The following is a 21,997-nucleotide window of genomic DNA, read 5'->3' as shown; positions in this document are numbered from 1 at the left end:
AAGAAATGCAGGATTTGTTGCATGCAGTTGAACTGGTGGGAAGACATACTCTGCAATGTGGTTTTGATTCTCTGGAGGCCTCTTGTAGGGCTACAGTTACAGCTTTAGTGATTCGAAGGCATGCTTGGTTAAAAGAACAGAGTTTACCTGATCATGTTAAGGCAAAATTATTGGATGCTCCTTTACAGCATGATATCTTGTTTGGTGTTAAGGCAGAAGAGGTGTTAAAGAAAATGGAAGATAAAGCTAAATCTATGCAAACAGTCAAGGATTTCTTACAGGTACAGCCACCTCGATTTAGCAGAAATTGACCTACAAAAAATTGGTCCTTTCCAGTGTCAGACAGGCCACAGAGAGGCAGATACAGATGCCCAAGAGGCAGATCTCAACCCCAAGGCTCAAACAGACAAAGACAGTGGGGCAACTCTACCCCAAAAGGAGGTGAGGACAAGTCTCAACCTTACAGGAAACAGTCACAATGACTTTCCTCTTTGTACGCCAAGCACTTCCCTTTTGGAAGCCCCCTTGGGGGGAAAACTAGCACTTTTTTAACAAAATTGGCAAGCAATAACCCAAGACAAATGGGTTCTGAATATTGTGTCTCAGGGTTACAGGTTCCACTTTCATACTTTACCAAGGCTAAAATGAATGCCAGACCTGCCACAAAATCAATGAGCAGAGGCACAAAAGCAAATTCCAGCCCTCATGGACATGAGAGCTATTCAAAAAGTACCACAGCAGGAACAAGGACAAGGATTTTACTCAAGACTCTTCCTGGTCCCCAGAAAGGACAAGGCCTGGAGGCCCATACTAGACCTGTCAATTCCAAATACTTACCTGGATATTCTGAAATTCAAAATGTTGACATTACAGCAGCTTCTACCCATGCTGGGCAAGAACGCTTGGCTTGTTACTCTTAACCTCAAAGAGGCATACCTGCATGTCCCTATCAGACAAAATTGCAGAAGATACCTAAGATTCCAAGCTGGTTCAATGCACTACCAATTCTCTGCACTGCTCTTTGGCTTATCTACTGTGCCCAGGGTCTTCACAAAGTGCCTGGCACCAGTAGTTGATTTTTGCAGACAAAAAGGAATTCAAATATATCCATACCTGACTCTTCCTGGTCCCCAGAAAGGACAAGGCCTGGAGGCCCATACTAGACCTGTCAATTCTAAATACTTACCTGGATATTCCGAAATTCAAAATGTTGACTTTACAGCAGCTTCTACCCATGCTGGGCAAGAATGCTTGGCTTGTTACTCTGGACCTCAAAGAGGCATACCTGCATGTCCCTATCAGACAAAATTGCAGAAGATACCTCAGATTCCAAGCTGGTTCAATGCACTACCAATTCTCTGCACTGCCCTTTGGCTTATCTACTGTGCCCAGGGTCTTCACAAAGTGCCTGGCATCAGTAGTTGATTTTTGCAGACAAAAAGGAATTCAAATATATCCATACCTAGATGACTGCCTCATTCAAGCAGAGACAAAGGACATCCTTCTACAGCATCTGGCATTTGTAAAGAGGTTGCTAACTTCTCTAGGGTACACAGTAAATGAAAAGAAGTCAAAACTAGTGCCCTTGCAACATATTACATTCCTGGGTGCCAGCTTAAATACAATGGCCCAGATGGCTTACCTCACGCCAGACAAACAAGTTCAATTAACTCAATATTTTCAATTACTGGCAAAAAAGTCCCATCTCCCTGCAAGAAAACTTCTGCAGGCCCTGGGATTCATGGCATCCTGCATATTACTAATACCATATGCCAGACTGCATATGAGGAAAATACAATGGTACCTAAAAAGTGTTTGGACTCAACACTCTCACAGTTTAGAAGCAGTAATACCAATGATTCTCTGCCTAGAACAGGAGTTTCGATGGTGGGCACAGGCATGTCACCTAAACAAGGGTCAGCCTTTCACCCTACCCACAGCCAGGCAGACACTAACAACAGATACTTCAGATTACGCCTGGGGAGCACACATGGCAGGAAAATGCATTCAGGGCAAGTGGACTACAGACCAGATGCATCTACACATCAATCAAAAAGAGATGTTGGCTGTTCAAAATGCCCTAACAGCTTTCAAGGACCTTCTGCATCCAGGACAATTATTATTAAATACAAACAATACCACAGTAATGTGGTACATCAACAAGCAAGGGGCACTCATTCTTACCCCCTATGCAGGCAAGCCATGACCATGTGGAACACAACTCTAACGTACCAAGTTCACCTGCAAGCACAATTCCTGCCAGGAAAGAGAAATACTCTGGCAGACAATCTAAGCAGAAATATCATCGACCCTCACGAATGGAAATTGAATCCACAAATCTTCAGCATGGTAATGCAAAAATGGGGATGCCCAGACATAGATCTTTTTGCCTCCCCACTGAATTGCCAATTACAAAAATTCTGCACAAGGACTTATCACAAACAAGCATGGAAAATGGATGCTCTTTTGTTCAGCTGGAAAAACCTAAAAGTTTATGCCTTCCCACCTCTGCCACTCCTTTCAAAGGTACTCCTAAAAGCCAGACAAGACAAACCACAGATGATCCTGATTGCTCCAGACTGGCCACGCCAGCACTGGTACCCTATCTTAAGGAACCTTGCTCAAGGCCCACCATGGATTTTGCCTCAAATTCCACACTTTGATTCAACAAAACAATCAGATCCTGCACGGGCAGCTCAAAACCCTAAACCTGACTGCATGGCAGATTCATTAGTCAAACAGGCAACACCTCTCCCTAAAGTGGTTATGGATGTCATTTTGGAGGCCAGGAGGCCTAGCACCAGGAAAGCTTACTCAGAAAAATGGAAAAGATTCTGTGCCTGGAACCAGGCTCAAAGCCTAGACCCTCTTGTTCCAATTATTCCACAGATTTTACAATACTTAACTGAGATGCTGGACAGAGGCCTATCCTTCTCATCAATTAAGATCCACGCCTCTGCCATTTTAGCACATTACAACATGGATCCTCCTTTGTTCTCTCATCCCTTGCTAAAGCAGTACATCAGAGGGGCTAAAAACATAAGACCACCCCGGAGAGCACCAACACCAACTTGGGACCTCAATTTCGTTTTGGAAAAACTAACCCTGCCACCATTTGAGCCAGCCAATACTGCCAATCTAAAATTTTTATCATGGAAAACAGCTCTGCTCCTAGCAGTAACTTCAGCATGAAGAGACTCAGAGCTACAGGCATTAATGGCAGTGGAACCTTTTATATTTTTTCATCAGGACAGAGTTTCTCTAAGGACAAACCCTACCTTTATGCCAAAGGTGGTATCTAGTATGGCTCTTAACCAAACCATCCATTTGCCAACTTTTTATCCAAACCCCCAAAATAAAGGGGAGAAACTTCTGCATTCTTTGGACATACACAGGCAGCTATGCTTCTACTTGGACAAAACAAAAGCTATCAGGAAAACCGAGCAAATGTTTGTAGCATATGCTGCAGGATCACAGGGCAAAAGCTATCTCAAAGCAGACTATATCCAAATGGATAGGACACTGTATTCATTACTGCTACACACAGCATGGAAAATCAGTCCCAAAACACATTAGGCCACATTCCACCAGGGCTACAGCCACTTCAACGGCCTGTATCAGAGGAGTACCTACCAAGGAAATTTTGGAGGCTGCAACTTGGAGTTCAGTGCACACCTTTACCAAGCATTACCACCTGCCTCTTTACTCTAAATCCAGAGCAGGATTTGCCACTGCAGTTCTGCAGGGCCTCATAGCCAATCCTAACTCCTTATAGACCAGCCACCCAACCTTAGCTTTGGGATTCTACCCAAGTGTGATGACTGCAGCAGTGTAACATGATGAACATAGTACAGTTTTGTACCTACCATAAATATAGATGTTTGAGTGTTCACACTGCTGCAGTCCTGGTTACCCTCCCTCCATCCCCTCTGAACTGGCTGGCCTTATCTATACCTTTCTATCCTATGCAACCTTTGTGGTGTATTTACTTGTAAATGAAGGTATTGTTGTATTTTATATGTATAACTGTTATTAGCAATATGTATTGCCTACCTACTTGGGAGCACCTAACATCTGGGGCAAGAAAAACTGAAGAAAATGGCGTCGGATGCATCTTATATACCCCTGTCAGGGAAGAAGTGACAGCAACCGACGTCAGACCAAGACTTTGGAACTCTGACCAACTGCGGGACCGCCTGACGGCAGGATAACCCAAGTGTGATGACTGCAGCAGTGTAAACACTCGAACATCTACATTTATGGTAGGTACAAAACTGTACTTTTCCTTGCATTTGCACAGATTTACTCTTTGGTTGTCTGTATACAAACACAGACTTTTAGTTTCCACCCAAACCATCCAAAGGGAACAGTAGAAAAAGGTTACACTACAGTAAAACGAATCAGATTATTGCAGAAAGTTTTACTAAAACTGAAATCAATTTCTTAACGATCAGAAAAGCATCAAACACAACAAAGTGTTAGTCCTGTGAGATATATTTTGTAAACCAGATGAAACAACTGTATTCATTCAACTGTATCATACCTTATCAGACATGAGCGTGGAAAGTGATCTTCCAATTTCATGGTAATCCATGTTGGACTGACTAGGACCTAAAAGAACAAAGATAAACCGAACCGGAATAGGAACTTCCAGAACAGACTCAAGGAAAACTGACTCATTCAGACGTACAAATGCCATAGCAGGCTGTTCTAGGAACTCCACACATCCTGTAAACAGACAAAAGAAAAAAAAATGCACATTATAATTATAGGAAGATTCACTTTTACTGTGGCAGTCTTTATCATCTGCAAAACATAAATATAAATTCATAGCCTATGCTATTATCTCAAGCCCATGACAAGTAATACAAAGCAAAACTGATGTGAGGTCCTCAACATAGTTGTAGATCTATGAAAGACACAGGGAGAATGTTGCAGAAGACACCACTGTGAGGATCTACAGATATTTATTACAGTGGAACCTGCAGAGTTATTGCCTTTTTGAATTTGTTTGCTGTGGAATCACAACGGTCTTTGCAGTATTAATTACAATCATGTGTACATCAGTATATAGTGATGGATCCTGCAACCCTCAGAGTCCTAATGAATATGAATTTATTTATAATACATGCAGGGAACTTAGAAATCCTGTTGGCACCCTACAGTCAATAGTAAGAGAGTTAAAAGCACTTCCTGCCCCATATGTGTACAGAGAAAAGGCTGAAACTTTATACAAAAAAGTGAAGCATTCTCAAATTTGGTTACCATCCCCCAGCTACAACTTAAGGCATAATCAGTACCCCACTCTACACCGATATGAAAGTGAGGATCTCAACACCAAGGTCAACAGTTACCTCAGCTTTGATCACCACATTACAACAACAGTTATGTAATCCTTCCATCTCGCAATAACTTATTTCCACTGGTATCTCATGTACTTCAAAGGATGGTACTGTCCCTCTGTACTCAGTATCTCATCTCCTTCAAAGGATGGTACTGTCCCTCTGTACTCAGTATCTCATCTCCTTCAAAGGATGGTACTGTCCCTCTGTACTCAGTATCTCATCTACTTCAAAGGATGGTACTGTCCTTCTGTACTCAGTATCTCATCTACTTCAAAGGATGGTACTATCCCTCTGTACTCAGTATCTCATCTACTTCAAAGGATGGTACTGTCCCTCTGTACTCAGTATCTCATCTACTTCAAAGGATGGTACTGTCCCTCTGTACTCAGTATCTCATCTACTTCAAAGGATGGTACTGTCCCTCTGTACTCAGTATCTCATCTACTTCAAAGGATGGTACTGTCCCTCTGTACTCAGTATCTCATCTACTTCAAAGGATGGTACTGTCCCTCTGTACTCAGTATCTCATCTACTTCAAAGGATGGTACTATCCCTCTGTACTCAGTATCTCATCTACGTCAAAGGATGGTACTGTCCCTCTGTACTCAGTATCTCATCTACTTCAAAGGATGGTACTGTCCCTCTGTACTCAGTATCTCATCTCCTTCAAAGGATTGTACTGTCCCTCTGTACTCAGTATCTCATCTACTTCAAAGGATGGTACTGTCCCTCTGTACTCAAAGGATGGTACTGTCCCTCTGTACTCAGTATCTCATCTACTTCAAAGGATGGTACTGTCCCTCTGTACTCAGTATCTCATCTACTTCAAAGGATGGTACTGTCCCTCTGTACTCAGTATCTCATCTACGTCAAAGGATGGTACTGTCCCTCTGTACTCAGTATCTCATCTACTTCAAAGGATGGTACTGTCCCTCTGTACTCAGTATCTCATCTACTTCAAATGATGGTATTGTCCCTCTGTACTCAGTATCTCATCTCCTTCAAAGGATGGTACTGTCCCTTTGTACTCAGTATCTCATCTACTTCAAAGGATGGTACTGTCCCTCTGTACTCAGTATCTCATCTACTTCAAAGGATGGTACTGTCCCTCTGTACTCAGTATCTCATCTACTTCAAAGGATGGTACTGCCCCTCTGTACTCAGTATCTCATCTACTTCAAAGGATGGTATTGTCCCTCTGTACTCAGTATCTCATCTCCTTCAAAGGATGGTACTGTCCCTCTGTACTCAGTATCTCATCTACTTCAAAGGATGGTACTGTCCCTCTGTACTCAGTATCTCATCTACTTCAAAGGATGGTACTGTCCCTCTGTACTCAGTATCTCATCTCCTTCAAAGGATGGTACTGTCCCTCTGTACTCCGTATCTCATCTCCTTCAAAGGATGGTACTGTCCCTCTGTACTCAGTATCTCATCTCCTTCAAAGGATGGTACTGTCCCTCTGTGCTCAGTATCTCATCTACTTCAAAGGATGGTACTGTCCCTCTGTACTCAGTATCTCATCTACTTCAAAGGATGGTACAGTCCCTCTGTACTCAGTATCTCATCTACTTCAAAGGATGGTATTGTCCCTCTGTACTCAGTATCTCATCTCCTTCAAAGGATGGTACTGTCCCTCTGTACTCAGTATCTCATCTACTTCAAAGGATGGTACTGTCCCTCTGTACTCAGTATCTCATCTACTTCAAAGGATGGTATTGTCCCTCTGTACTCAGTATCTCATCTACTTCAAAGGATGGTACTGTCCCTCTGTACTCAGTATCTCATCTACTTCAAAGGATGGTACTGTCCCTCTGTACTCAGTATCTCATCTACTTCAAAGGATGGTACTGTCCCTCTGTACTCAGTATCTCATCTCCTTTAAAGGATGGTACTGTCCCTCTGTACTCAGTATCTCATCTACTTCTAAGGATGGTACTGTCCCTCTGTACTCAGTATCTCATCTACTTCAAAGGATGGTACTGTCCCTCTGTACTCAGTATCTCATCTACTTCAAAGCATGGTACTGTCCCTCTGTACTCAGTATCTCATCTACATCAAAGGATGGTACTGTCCCTCTGTACTCAGTATCTCATCTACTTCAAAGGATGGTACTGTCCCTCTGTACTCAGTATCTCATCTACTTCAAAGGATGGTACTGTCCCTCTGTACTCAGTATCTCATCTACTTCAAAGGATGGTACTGTCCTTCTGTACTCAGTATCTCATCTACTTCAAAGGATGGCACTGTCCCTCTGTACTCAGTATCTCATCTACTTCAAAGGATGGTACTGTCCCTCTGTACTCAGTATCTCATCTACTTCAAAGGATGGTATTGTCCCTCTGTACTCAGTATCTCATCTCCTTCAAAGGATGGTACTGTCCCTCTGTACTCAGTCCTAATTAGAGAAATTATGGAGCACAAACCTCCCTTCAGCATGTGCCTAGCCAGACATGTCATATAGCTAGAAAGGTCCCAAAGGTTCCTGACAAAAAAGATTATTCATCTAAAACCTTTAGTTATCAGGATGGCCTAAAAGCCCTATTCCTGTATTCTGTCTTTTATTCACTTCTGCACTGAGAGCTATGCTTGGCATTCCATACCATCAAAGATCCCCCCACACACACCTTAATAGATCTCTAATACTTTCACAGGATGAACAAATAAACAAAATGCCAAACCAAAGATCTAAACCTTCATTCACCAACAAGTAAATAAACACATTCATTTATTTATTTATCTAGCCTTTGTTGATGGGTTCGTCCCACTCGGCTAGTAAACTCTTTTCAGGGTAGACCTGATGTGGTATTTATACTAGTAGGGGAAATTTGTTCTGGGAATTGGGGAACTTCCCTTGCTGTTTGTGATAGGTGTTGTGGGGTCTTTTACATCCACCTGGGCTGCCACCAACTCAAGCAGACGTTGGGTCTATGTAACGTGTCACCTGAAGGACGTTCCACTCAGGAGTGCAGCACCTCCCTTGTGCTGCACTGCAGTGTCACTAATCACTCTACTTTGTGTGGAAGTAGAACCCACAGCCTTTGGCACCAAATGCGAGTGTGCTACCTGTTGCACCAGTGAAACTGCAACAAGGATAATGTTATTACCAAATGGTTTCCATACCTCTGGAACAAATTACCCCACATGCTAAGAAGAAACACATTCTTGGTTCTTTCCAGACTGATCTTGATGACTGGATGGGTACCTGTAAGTTCATCTCTGGCCTTACATGCTCTGCTCTTATGTTAGTGGGGATTACCTACCGAGATGATATTTTGCAAGGAGCACTTGGACTTCAAGCATACTTGTATTGTAGTTCCTATGACCCTATCATCCTATGTAATTATATTTACAGTTCCAGGAGGCTGAAAAGAGCAATAAATCAATCTTTAAGAAAAACTACATGGTGAAAGGTGACAGGGAATGCAATATCTACTGCCAAGAGCTTCATTTTCTAAGATCTGATGTTATTGAAAAAAGTAATGTAGCTGTACCATTTGTATTTGTGAATGTTTGTGCTTTTCAGTTGTCTCCATGCAAATTCAAACTTCAGTCAAACTATCCACAGATGTCCTGTTAATGTAGTTAGTACACTCATACCTATACTCTTGATAAAGGGAACAGCAGAAAAGGAGTTACATGGCAGACAAATAAGAACCAGAGCATTGCAGGAAGGTTTTATTAAAATAGAATGTAATTTTCCAACATTCAGAAAGATATTTCTATTTTTCTGTTAACTGTGGTAAGCCCACTGGACACAGTGGCCTTTACAAGGTCAATCTGGGTGGACTATTTGTGTCATGTGGCTTGCTCAGAGTCACACAGAACATACATGAAGGTAGACAGAATCAAACCTTGTACCAACAAGAGGAAGCAGCTCATTCACAGGCCAGAGCCTTAATCTTCTGTGATAACTGCCAGGATTAAGCAATACAAACACACATTAGTCCTGCACATTCACAGGCCAGAGCCTTAATCTTTTGCGATAACTGCCAGTATTAAGCAATACAAACACACATTAACAGGCCAGAACCTTAATCTTCTGTGATAACTGCCAGTATTAAGCAATACAAACGCACATTAGTCCTGCAGGTTGTATTTTGTGAAGCAAAAAAGATGAAATGACTACTGGCATTCATCTGTATCACTTTATAATGCTCCAAATAAACTCGGGCTACAGCTGTAGCACATTAGTGTAGCCCTCATCCTTAATACTTTCCCTGTCAAAGAAATATTGCTAGTGAGCTGAAACCTATTAAACTACCTATTAAACTACAAAAAAAAAAAAAACAGGCAGAAATATTCATCCACTGAGATCCTCATTAGTCGATCCTGTAAAGACCCCCTTAGTAATAGTCTTCAACCTACCATTATGGATGGACAGTCGTACCACCCGTGTTTCTACTGTCAAACTTGTTGACTTAGGACTGTTGAGGCAATGTAGCAACTGTCAGTATGCTCCATTCCAGGGTCTTATGCAAGCCAACAACTGGCTTCTTAGTCAGTCTCAAACTGAATGCAAAGAAATGCATCATCATTCCCTTCAGCACAAACATTGTCTCTTCACACTATCAGATCAACAACAATACCCAAAGAACCCACAAAGTGGTGAAGGACCTGGGATCACAAGTTGACTGTGACCTTAACTTTGACCATCATGTGTCCATTGTAGTAAGAAAGGCTTTCTACTTTGCACACTTGATTATTAAAGGCATAACCTCAAGATCAAAAGAGGTTATAATCCCTCTATATTCAGCACTAATCTGGCCCATAATTGAGTATAACGCCCCGTTCAGCATGTACCTTTCAAAGCACCTGCAGCAATTGGAGAACCTCAGAGGTTTCTGACTAAGAAGATCAAGGAACTCCAGCATGTGCCATACACAGACCACCTAAAGTCCCTGTCACTATACTCTGTATCGTACAGACTTCTTAGGGGAGACATGCCTGGCTTACAAGGCAATCTCAGATCCAAACCTAATGAACTTGCTGCATATCCATAAATCAAACAGGACTAGGGCTACCTAATCCAGGGACCTAAATATGGCCTGCAACATAAATATGACATGCCAGAGGGACAGATTTATCTCCTACTGACTGCCACATCCATGGAACAGGCTACCCATTCATGTGAAACAGAGCACCTCTATGACACTGTTCAAGAAAAACCTGAATGAGTGGATGGGGCACCATAAATTCTTACTGGGAATAGTGGCCACGATCCACCGGGACATGGACTGCCATTACTAAATGCAGTCTTGGGTATTAACTAACATATCTATGGTACTGCATTGGGATGAAACAGCTAGGTTTGAAATGACCTCCAGGGTGATAGCCCAGTAATCTCCTGTGATCCTATGAAAGGGAGAAGAGAAATGAGACATGACTCTAGAGCGTAAATCCACTTGCATTTGCAAGTTCCTGTGTCCTTCCATCTTCTCCTTAATAAAAGTAGAGCCCAAGGACCATAAGCTGGAGTGCATGTCTAAAATGGAAGCTTTCTAGCATTTTAAGGTACATCTTTGCCACATTCATTTTTTTTTATAACTTAGAAAAAGAAGACAAACTTTTACTACATCTGATGACAGCCCTATCAATGGTCCATCTAAGAGCCTCTGCAATATGCATCTAAACTATGAATTATTTTTTATATAGCTCTCAACAGCTTGTGTCTAGAAACTGGGATAAAGCCAAAAATATTCAGGGATAAAGATCCTAAACCAGGGATTCTTTTTACATACCAGTATTATTGACTAAGAAATTTAGTAGACTGATTATTTGAACTTATATGTATTTCCTGAAATAAAATAAGTCTGTAATTGTAATGATTAATTTTATTTATTGATACAGTCCAACATCCTTTCTCAAGAGAAAACTGACTTTAGGAGGAAGCAAAGAAAAAAATTTGAGGCAAAATTAGGAATACCCCAAAAATGAGGACTCGCTGGTTCAGTAAAAGATTAATAATGATTTAGATATGATTTTTGGATAATATGTAACAACATCCTTTCTTGTAGAACATAAATATAGAGAGGCATTCAGAGTACACATCTCTGACATTCCAAGGTGAGAACATTTCTAATAGGAATAGATTTCCATGAAAGTAACTTTTTAAGTGAAAGAATAAGAGTAATGCAAACATTTCCTACTATATTAAAGATTTTCCAAACTGGAACCATCTGTTTTATGGTTAGCATAAGATGTACAGTGCCTTACGGAAAGGATAACACTATCTGTAGTGTAGCACAGAAGGTATCACTGGTCCAGATTTGGTAACACTGACTTTACCAGTGCTTTAAGAAAAGGATCCCACTAGATCAGCAGTGTAACAAGAAAGGCATATTTGGCCTTATTCAATCTCACTGTATTTACCAAAAGATTTACAGTGCCTTAAGGAAAGGATCACAATAGATGTGTAGTGTGACACAGAAGGCATATGTGGTCCTGATTTGGTAACACTGTACATTCCAAAAGATGTATGTTGCCTTATGGAAAGGATCCCGCTACATCTTCATAGGTTCATAGTTTCATACTAGGCTATCTGCCCTACGGCATTTATAAGCCTAGCCAGAATGTGTTTGGCTTTCGCCACCCATTTTAAATTAATTTTGCTATGCCCTTTTTTTGAGGTTAGTATACTGTGCCTCTGTCTAACAGTGACACAGAAGTCATACCCGGGGTAAACCTACGATCTCCCATCCACTCATCAAGATTCCTCTTGAAGAGAGTCAATGAGGGACTCTGCCTAACCTGGACTGGGATTTTATTCCAGAGTGAAGGGAGCCTCTGGGTTATGAATCTGTCCCTCCAGCATGTCCTATTTATTTCAGTGCTGAGGTTCAAGTCTCTCGAGCGTGTAGCTCGATAGGATTTGGATTTTCTGAGGTGCAGCATGTCCATTAATTTTGGGTTGGACATGGCTTTATACGTCAGGCACAGATCACCTCTGAACAGGCGGTATGCCACTGAGTAGAGCTGGAGTTTCTTTAACCGGGCAGCATATGGCATCTGTTTGAGCCCTTTGATCCTCTTGGTGAGGTACTTTTGGTGTCTTTCCAGTTGCTGCAGGTGTCTGGTAAGGTACATCCCAAAAGGGGCATTGTACTCAATTATGGGCCTGATGAGGGATGAGTAAAGAGGCACGATGACCTCCCCTGATCTAGATGTGAGTCCCTTCATGATTAAGTGGGCTATATAAAATGTTTTTCTAACCACTTTGGCACATCTGTAGTGTAAATTCCACTGAACATGTGAGAGAAACAGATAAATTAGGTTTTCTAAACCAGAATTGGAAACAGTCACACATCTTGTTGCTGGTTGTGATTTACCAATTGCATAAGAACTCTATACAGCATAATAACGTGGCAGGACTGTTGCATTGGGGATTGTGCAAACATTATAATATTGACGTAGCTGAAAAACATTGGAAACATCAGCAACAAAGCATTACAGAAAATGATGACATTTATATCATGTGGGATCACTCATTACTAACAGTTCAAAATATATAGTAGTCCATGAAAAGAAGACAAAAGTAGCATTGATCATAGAAATTGCTACAACCAGTGACTACAGTGCCTTACATACAGAGAGACACAAAGTCATAAAATTCCAGGATTTGCAGGTAGAAACACGGGTAATGTAGAACAATGGGTCTTTTAAAGAAGAATTCTAACTGTAACTGTAATTGTAACTATGTTTTCCTTGTTTTCTGCTTTTAATTGCATATTAAAATTAGGAAAGAGACCACAGCTGTGTCTCTTGTAAATCACACAGAAATTAGAATAGGTAAATTAAGGAAAAACACAGAACACAGAACAGGTTAGTTGAGGTTAATTAGCTGTGAACTAACGGTGGAGCTGGAAAATAAACCTTTTATTGAAGGGGCAAAATAAAACAGCTTTATTGGAAAAGCTAACCTCTGACACTGCTACAACTTGCTGTGAGGTAAAATTTAGTTAGCTTTTGCTTTCTTGTATTTTGTATTAAATTATTGCCTTCTTCTATTTTGTATATTGTGATTTGTTTTCTTTACGCTATGTTTTACTTATATTCTGCTTTTAATTGCATATTAAAACTAGGAAAGCGACCACAGCTGTGTCTCTTGTGAGTCACACAGAAATTAGAACAAGACAATTAAGGAGCCACATAGAAGACAGAACAGGTCAATTAAGGTTAATTATATGTGAAGTGAGGGTGGAGCTGGGAATTAAACCTTCTATTTAAGGCAAAATAAAACATTTCAGAGCTTTACTGGAAAACAAAACTTACCCAGACGCTGCTACAACTTGCTGTGAGGTAAAGGTTAGATTGCTTTTACTTTCTTGTAATTCACATTACTTTAATACATTCTATTTTGTATGGTGTGATTTGTTTTCTTTATGCTGTTTTACTTGTATTCTGATATTAAAACTAGGAAATAGACTGCAGCTGTGTCTCTTGTGAGTCACATGGAAATTGTGTTCTTAGACTCAACTGTCTTTCTAGTTGACTGCCCCTTACATCAATCTGAACACATATCTTCTTCCTTCTACTCTTTCATTGGCTGTTGTAAGCACAAAATTAACATTTTATGAAATCACTCCCCTTCAACTATTTAAATTTATTGGCAATCCCCCTGTATTCCATAAAACCAAAATACAAAGTGCCCACATACTTTCAATCTATATTTCTCTTTTAAAATTAGTCACTCTCGATTTGGACAGCTAAGCTTTAGTTATCTCCTCTTTCATATCTAACTGCTTAGTACACATTGCAGTGCTTAAGATAATAACCATCTTTTTCCATCTTATTTTTAAAATTTACAGAATCTATTGAAAGACCACCAATTACTGAAGAGCGCACATTCTGCTTCTCATTAGTCATCTTGGGGTTAGTGCTTCTTTTTTCTCTAGTAAAAGGAGGAGCACAAGGACATTATTTCTTGGAGACTGCTGATCACTGGAAAGTCTAATAACGGCTTCATATGTGACAGCTTGAAATTTGAGATTATATTCTGCTCCTGGTGAGAGAATGAGCAGAGCACACTGATTCTTGACTGTTTCTGGTTGGGCAGTGAGTGTCTGTGAGAAGGAGAAGAGCACACTGATTCCTGACTGGTTCTAGTTGGGCAGTGTGTGTCTGTGAAAAGGAGCAGAGTGCATTGATTCCTGACTGTTTCTGGTTGGGCAGTGAGTGTCTGTGAGAAGGAGCAGAGCGCACTGATTCCTGGCTGTTTCTTGTTGGGCAGTGAGTGTCTGTGAGAAGGAATAGAGTGCACTGATTCCTGACTGGTTCTGGTTGGGCAGTGAGTGGCTGTGAGAAGGAGCAGAGCGTACTGATTCTTGGTTGTTTCTGGTTGGGCAGTGAGTGTCTGTGAGAAGGAGAAGAGCACACTAATTCCTGACTGGTTCTAGTCGGGCAGTGAGTGTCTGTGAAAAAGAGCAGAGGGCACTGATTCCTGACTGTTTCTGGTTGAGCAGTGAGTGTCTGTGAGAAGGAGCAGAGTGCACTGATTCCTGGCTGTTTCTGGTTGGGCAGTGAGTGTCTGTGAGAAGGAGCAGAGTGCACTGATTCCTGGGTGCTTCTGGTTGGGCAGTGAGCGTCTGTGAGAAGAAGTAGGATGGACTGATTCCTGACTGTTTCAGGTTGGGCAGTGAGAGTCTGTGAGACGGAGCAGAGTGCACTGATTTCTGGCTGCTTCTGGTTGGACAGTGAGTGTCTGTGAAAAGGAGCAGAGCACACTAATTCCTGACTGGTTCTAGTCGGGCAGTGAGTGTCTGTAAAAAAAAGCAGAGTGCCCTGATTCCTTTCTGTTTCTGGTTGGGCAGTGAGTGCCTGTGTGAAGGAGCAGAGCACACTGATTCCTGACTGTTTCTGGTTTGGCAGTGAGTGTCTGTGAGAAGGAGCAGAGTGCACTGATTCCTGTCTCTTTCTGGTTGAGCAGTGAGTGTCTGTGAGAAGGAGCAGAGTGCACTGATTCCTGGCTGATTCTGGTTAGGCAGTGAGTGTCTGTGACAAGGAGCAGATTGCACTGATTCCTGGCTGTTTCTGGTTGGGCAGTGAGTGTCTGTGAGAAGGAGCAGAGTGCACTGATTCCTGGCTGTTTCTGGTTGGGCAGTGAGTGTCTGTGAGAAGGAGCAGAGTGCACTGATTCCTGGCTGCTTCTGGTTGGGCAGTGAGTGTCTGTGAGAAGGAGCAGAGTGCACTGATTCCTGGCTGCTTCTGGTTGGGCAGTGAGTGTTTGTGAGAAGAAGTAGAGTGCACTGATTCCTGACTGTTTCTGGTTGGGCAGTGAGTGTCTGTGAGAAGGAGCAGAGCGCACTGATTCCTGACTGTTTCTGGTTGGGCAGTGAGTGTCTGTGAGAAGGAGCAGAGCACACTGATTCCTGACTGTTTCTGGTTGGGCAGTGAGTGTATGAGAGATGGAGTACTGCGCACTGATTCCTGACTGTTTCTGGTTGGGCAGTGACTGTCTGTGAGAAGGAGTAGAGTGCACTGATTCCTGACTTTCTGGATGGGCAGTGAGTGTCTGTGAGAAGGAGCAGAGCGCACTGATTCCTGGCTGTTTCTGGTTGGGCAGTGAGTGTCTGTGAGAAGGAGCAAAGTGCACTGATTCCTGGCTGTTTCTGGTTGGGCAGTGAGTGTCTGTGAGAAGGAACAGAGTGCACTGATTCCTCGCTATTTCCATTTGGGCAGTGAGTGTCTATGAGAAGGAGCAGAGCGCACTCATTCATGACTGTTTCTGGTTGGGCAGTGAATGTCTGTCAGAAGGAGCCGAGTGCACTCATTCATGACTGTTTCTGGTTGGGCAGTGAGTGTCTGTGAGAAGGAACTGTGTCCACTGATTCCTGGCTGATTCTGGTTGGACAGTGAGTGTCTGTGAGAAGGAGCAGAGTACACTGATTCTTGACTGTTTCTGGTTGGGCAGGTAGTGTCTGTGAGAAGGAGCAGAGTGCACTGATTCCTGACTGTTTCTTGTTGGGCAGGTAGTGTCTGTGAGAAGGAGCAGAGTGCACTGATTCCTGACTGTTTCTGGTTGGGCAGTGAGTGTCTGTGAGAAGGAGCAGAGCGCACTGATTCCTGGCTGTTTCTGGTTGGGCAGTGAGTGTCTGTGAGAAGGAGCAGAGTGCACTGATTCCTTTCTGTTTCTGGTTTGGCAGTGAGTGTCTGTGAGAAGGAGCAGAGCACACTGATTCCTGTCTGTTTCTGGTTGGGCAGTGAGTGTCTGTGAGAAGGAGCAGAGCGCACTGATTCCTTTCTGTTTCTGGTTTGGCAGTGAGTGTCTGTGAGAAGGAGCAGAGCACACTGATTCCTGTCTGTTTCTAGTTGGGCAGTGAGTGTCTGTGAGAAGGTGCAGAGTGCACTGATTGCTGACTGTTTCTGGTTGGGCAGTGAGTGTCTGTGAGAAGGAGCAGAGCGCACTGATTTCTTTCTGTTTCTGGTTGGGCAGTGAGTGTCTGTGAGAAGGAGCAGAGCGCACTGATTCCTTTCTGTTTCTGGTAGGGCAGTGAGTGTCTTTGAGAAGGAGGAGAACACACTGATTCCTGGCTGTTTCTGGTTGGGCAGTGAGTGTCTGTGAGAAGGAGCAAAGTGCACTGATTCCTGTCTGTTTCTGGTTGGGCAGTGAGTGTCTGTGAGAAGGAGGAAAGTGCAGTGATTCCTGGCTGTTTCTGGTTGGGCAGTGAATGTCTGTGAGAAGGAGCAAAGTGCACTGATTCCTGGCTGTTTCTGGTTGGGCAGTGAGTGTCTGTGAGAAGGAGCAAAGTGCACTGATTCCTGGCTGTTTCTGGTTGGGCAGTGAGTGTCTATGAGAAGTAGAGAGAGTACACTGATTCCTGGCTGTTTCTGGTTGGGCAGTGAGTGTCTGTGAGAAGGACCAGAGTGCACTGATTCCTGGCTGTTTCTGGTTGGGCTGTGAGTGTCTGTGAGAAGCAGCAGAGTGCACTAATTCCTAGCTGTTTCTGGTAGAGCAGTGAGTGTCTGTGAGAAGGAGCAGAGTGCACTGATTCCTGGCTGTTAATGGTTGGACAGTGAGTGTCTGTGATAAGGAACAGAGTGCACTGATTCCTGGCTGTTTCTGGTTGGGCAGTGAGTGTCTGTGAGAAGGAGCAGAGCACACTGAATCCTGACTGTTTCTGGTTGCACAGTGAGTGTCTGTGAGAAGAAGCAGAGTGCACTCATTCCTGGCTGTTTCTGGTTGGGCAGTGAGTGACTTTGAAAAGGAGCAGAGCGTAATGATTCCTGACTGTTTCTGGTTGGGCAGTGAGAGTCTGTGAGATGGAGCAAAGTGCACTGATTCCTGGCTGTTTCTGGTTGGGCAGTGAGTGTCTGTGAGATGGAGCAAAGTGCACTGACTCCTGACTGTTTCTGGTTGGGCAGTGAGTGTCTGTGAGAAGGACCAGAGTGCACTGATTCCTGGCTGTTTCTGGTTGGGCAGTGAGTGTCTGTGAGATGCAGCAAAGTGCACTGATTCCTGACTGTTTCTGGTTGGGCAGTGAATGTCTGTGAGAAGGAGCAGAGCACACTGAATCCTGACTGTTTCTGGTTGCACAGTGAGTGTATGTGAGAAGAAGCAGAGTGCACTCATTCCTGGCTGTTTCTGGTTGGGCAGTGAGTGACTGTGAGAAGGAGCAAAGTGCACTGATTCCTGGCTGTTTCTGGTTGGGCAGTGAGTGCCTGTGAGATGGAGCAAAGTGCACTGATTCCTGGCTGTTTCTGGTTGGGCAGTGAGTGTCTGTGAGATGGAGCAAAGTGCACTGATTCCTGGCTGTTTCTGGTTGGGCAGTGAGTGTCTGTGAGAAGGAGCTGAGCACACTGATTCCTGACTGTTTCTGGTTTAGCAGTGAGTGTCTGTCAGAAGGAGCACAGCACAATAATTCCTGGCTGTTTCTGGTGGGTGTTGAGTGTCTGTGTGTGCATATATTTTGCTCCTGGGGAGAGAAAGAGCAGAGTGCATTGATTCCTCACTGTTTCTGGTTGGGCAGTGAGTGTCTGTGAGAAGGAGCAGAGTGCACTGATTCCTGACTGGTTCTGATGGGCAGTGAATGTCTGTGAGAAGGAGCAGAGTGCACTGATTCCTGGCGATTTCTGGTTGGGCAGTGGGTGTCTGTGAGAAGGAGCAGAGTGCACTGATTCCTGACTGTTTCTGGTTGGGAAGTGAGTGTCTGTGAAAAGGAGCAGAGAGCATGGATTCCTGACTGTTTCTGTTTGAGCAGTGAGTGTCTGTGAGAAGGAGCAGAGCGCACTGATTCCTGACTGTTTCTGGTTGGGCAGTGAGTGTCTGTGAAAAGGAGCAGAGCGCACTGATTCCTGACTGGTTCTGGTTGGGCAGTGAGTGTCTTTGAGAAGGAGCAAAGCGCACTGATTCCTGACTGTTTCTGGTTGGGCAGTGAGTGTCTTTGAGAAGGAGCAAAGCGCACTGATTTCTGACTGTTTCTGGTGGGCAGTGAGTGTCTATGAGAAGGAGTAGAGCGCACTGATTCCTGACTGTTTCTGGTTGGGCAGTGAGTGTCTGTGACAAGGAGCAGAGCGCACTGATTCCTGACTGTTTCTGGTTGGGCAGTGAGTGTCTGTGAGAAGGAGCAAAACGCACTGATTCCTGACTGTTTCTGCTGGGCAGTGAGTGTCTATGAGAAGGAGTAGAGCCCACTGACTCCTGACTGTTTCTGGTTGGGCAGTGAGTGTCTGTGACAAGGAGCAGAGCGCACCGATTCCTGACTGTTTCTGGTTGGGCAGTGAATGTCTGTTAGAAGGAAAAGAGCCACTGATTCCTGACTGTTTCTGGTTGGGCAGTGAGTGTCTGTGTGAGAAGGAGCAGAGCACAGTGATTCCTGACTGTTTCTGGTTGGACAGTGAGTGTCTGTGAGAAGGAGCAAAGCGCACTGATTCCTGACTGTTTCTGGTGGGCAGTGAGTGTCTATGAGAAGGAGTAGAGAGCACTGATTCCTGACTGTTTCTGGTTGCGCAGTGAGTGTCTGTGACAAGGAGCAGAGTGCACCGATTCCTGACTGTTTCTGGTTGAGCAGTGAGTGTCTGTGACAAAGAGCAGAGTGCACTGATTCCTGACTGGTTCTGGTTTTGCAGTGAGTGTCTGTGATAAGGAGCAGAGCGCACTGATTCCTGACTGATTCTGGTTGTGCAGTGAGTGTCTGTGAGAAGGAACAGAGCACACTGATTCCTGACTGTTTCTGGTTGGGCAGTGAGTGTCTGTGAGAAGGAACAGAGTGTACTGATTCCTGGCTGTTTCTGGTTGGGCAGGTAGTGTCTGTGAGAAGGAACAGAGCGCACTGATTCCTGACTATTTCTGGTTGAGCTTTGAGTGTCTGTGAGGAGGAGCAAAGCGCACTGATTCCTGACTGTTTCTGGTTGGGCAGTGAGTGTCTGTGAGAAGGAGCAGAGTGCACTGATTCCTGGCTGTTTCTGGTTGGGCAGTGAGTGTCTGTGAGAAGGAGCAGAGTGCACTGATTCCTGACTGTTTCTGGTTGGGCAGTGAGTGTCTGTGAGAAGGAGCAAAGAGCACTGATTATTGGCTGTTTCTGCTTGGGCTGTGAGTGTCTGTGAGAAGGAGCAGAGCGCACTGATTCCTTTCTGTTTCTGGTTGGGCAGTGAGTGTCTGTGAGAAGGAGCATAGCGCACTGATTCCTTTCTGTTTCTGGTTGGGCAGTGAGTGTCTTTGAGAATGAGCAGTACACACTGATTCCTGGCTGCTTCTGGTTGTTCAGATAGTGTCTCTGAGAAGGAGCAAAGTGCACTGATTCCTGAATGTTTCTGGTTTGGCAGTGAGTGTCTGTGAGAAGGAAGAGAGCACACTGATTCCTTTCTGTTTCTGGTTGGGCAGTGAGTGTCTGTGAGAAGGAGCAGAGCTCACAGATTTCTGGCTATTTCTGGTTGGGCAGTGAGTGTCTGTGGGAAGGAGCAGGGCGCACTGATTCCTGGCTGTTTCTTGTTGGGCAGTGAGTGTCTGTGAGAAGGAGCAGATTGCACTGATTCCTGGCTGTTTTTGGTTGGGCAGGTAGTGTCTGTGAGAAGGAGCAGAGTGCACTGATTCCTGACTGTTTCTGGTTGGGCAGTGAGTGTCTATGAGAAGGAGCAGAGCGCACTGATTCCTGACTGTTTCTGGTTGGGCAGTGAGTGTCTGTGAGAGATAGCAGAGTGCACTGATTCCTGATGGTTTCTGGTTGGGCAGTGAGTGTCTTTGAGAAGGAGCAAAGCGCACTGATTTCTGACTGTTTCTGGTTGGGCAGCGAGTGTCTGTGAGAAGGAGCAGAGTGCACTGATTCCTGACTGTTTCTGGTTGGGCACTGAGTGTCTGTGAGAAGGAGCAGAGTGCCCTGATTCCTGACTGTTTCTGGTTTGGCAGTGAGTGTCTATGAGAAGGAGCAGAGCGCACTGATTCCTGACTGTTTGTGGTTGGGCAGTGAGTGTCTTTGAGAGATAGCAGAGTGCATTGATTCCTGGCTGTTTCTGGTTAGGCATTGAGTGACTGTGGGAAGGAACAGAGTGCACTGATTCCTGGCTATTTCTGTTTGGGCAGTGAGTGTCTGTGAGAAGGAGCAGAGTGCACTGATTCCTGGCTGTTTCTGGTTGGGCAGTGAGTGTCTGTGAGAAGGAGCAAATGCAGTGATTCCTGGCTGTTTCTGGTTGGGCAGTGAGTGTCTGTGAGAAGGAGCAAAGTGCAGTGATTCCTGGCTGTTTCTGGTTGGGCAGTGAATGTCTGTGCAAAGGAGCAAAGTGCACTGATTACTGGCTGTTTCTGGTTGGGCTGTGCACTGATCACTGGCTGTTTCTGGTTGGGCTGTGAGTGTCTGTGAGAAGCAGCAGAGCGCACTAATTCCTAGTTGTTTCTCGTAGAGCAGTGAGTGTCTGTGAGACGGAGCAGAGCACACTGATTCCTGGCTGTTTCTCGTTGGGCAGTGAGTATCTGTGCGAAGGAACAGAGCACACTGATTCCTGGCTGTTTCTGGTTGGGCAGTGAGTGTCTGTGAGAAGGACCAGAGTGCACTGATTCCTGGCTGTTTCTGGTTGGGCTGTGAGTCTCTGTGAGAAGCAGCAGAGTGCACTAATTCCTAGCTGTTTCTGGTAGAGCAGTGAGTGTCTGTGAGAAGGAGCAGAGTGCACTCATTCCTGGCTGTTTCTGGTTGGGCAGTGAGTGACTTTGAGAAGGAGCAGAGCATAATGATTCCTGGCTGTTTCTGGTTGGGCAGTGAGAGTCTGTGAGACGGAGCAAAGTGCACTGATTCCTGGCTGTTTCTGGTTGGGCAGTGAGTGTCTGTGAGATGGAGCAAAGTGCACTGACTCCTGACTGTTTCTGGTTGGGCAGTGAGTGTCTGTGAGAAGGACCAGAGTGCACTGATTCCTGGCTGTTTCTGGTTGGGCAGTGAGTGGAGTGTCTGTGAGATGCAGCAAAGTGCACTAATTCCTGACTGTTTCTGGTTGGGCAGTGAGTGTCTGTGAGAAGGAGCAGAGCACACTGAATCCTGACTGTTTCTGGTTGCACAGTGAGTGTATGTGAGAAGAAGCAGAGTGCACTCATTCCTGGCTGTTTCTGGTTGGGCAGTGAGTGACTGTGAGAAGGAGCAAAGTGCACTGATTCCTGGCTGTTTCTGGTTGGGCAGTGAGTGCCTGTGAGATGGAGCAAAGTGCACTGATTCCTGGCTATTTCTGGTTGGGCA

General features: G+C 44.3%; 1 protein-coding gene across 2 annotated transcripts in view; it reads right to left on the bottom strand.

The window, feature by feature from the left end:
• Positions 1–21,997, bottom strand: part of SLC4A3 (solute carrier family 4 member 3) — a 2,820,719-nt gene that overhangs the window by 538,433 nt on the left and 2,260,289 nt on the right. For both annotated transcript variants that reach the window (XM_044074803.1, XM_044074804.1), the window contains one exon: positions 4,544–4,728. In XM_044074803.1, the coding sequence (XP_043930738.1) occupies positions 4,544–4,728 (185 nt within the window). The remainder of the gene's footprint in view (positions 1–4,543; positions 4,729–21,997) is intronic.

The sequence above is a fragment of the Protopterus annectens genome, chromosome 6.part0 (genome assembly GCF_019279795.1).
Source record: "Protopterus annectens isolate FY-2018-M chromosome 6.part0, PAN1.0, whole genome shotgun sequence".
NCBI classification, from domain to species: domain Eukaryota; kingdom Metazoa; phylum Chordata; order Ceratodontiformes; family Protopteridae; genus Protopterus; species Protopterus annectens.
The sequence above is the reverse complement of the archived record's forward strand: the minus strand, read 5'-3'. Positions and strand labels throughout refer to the sequence as shown.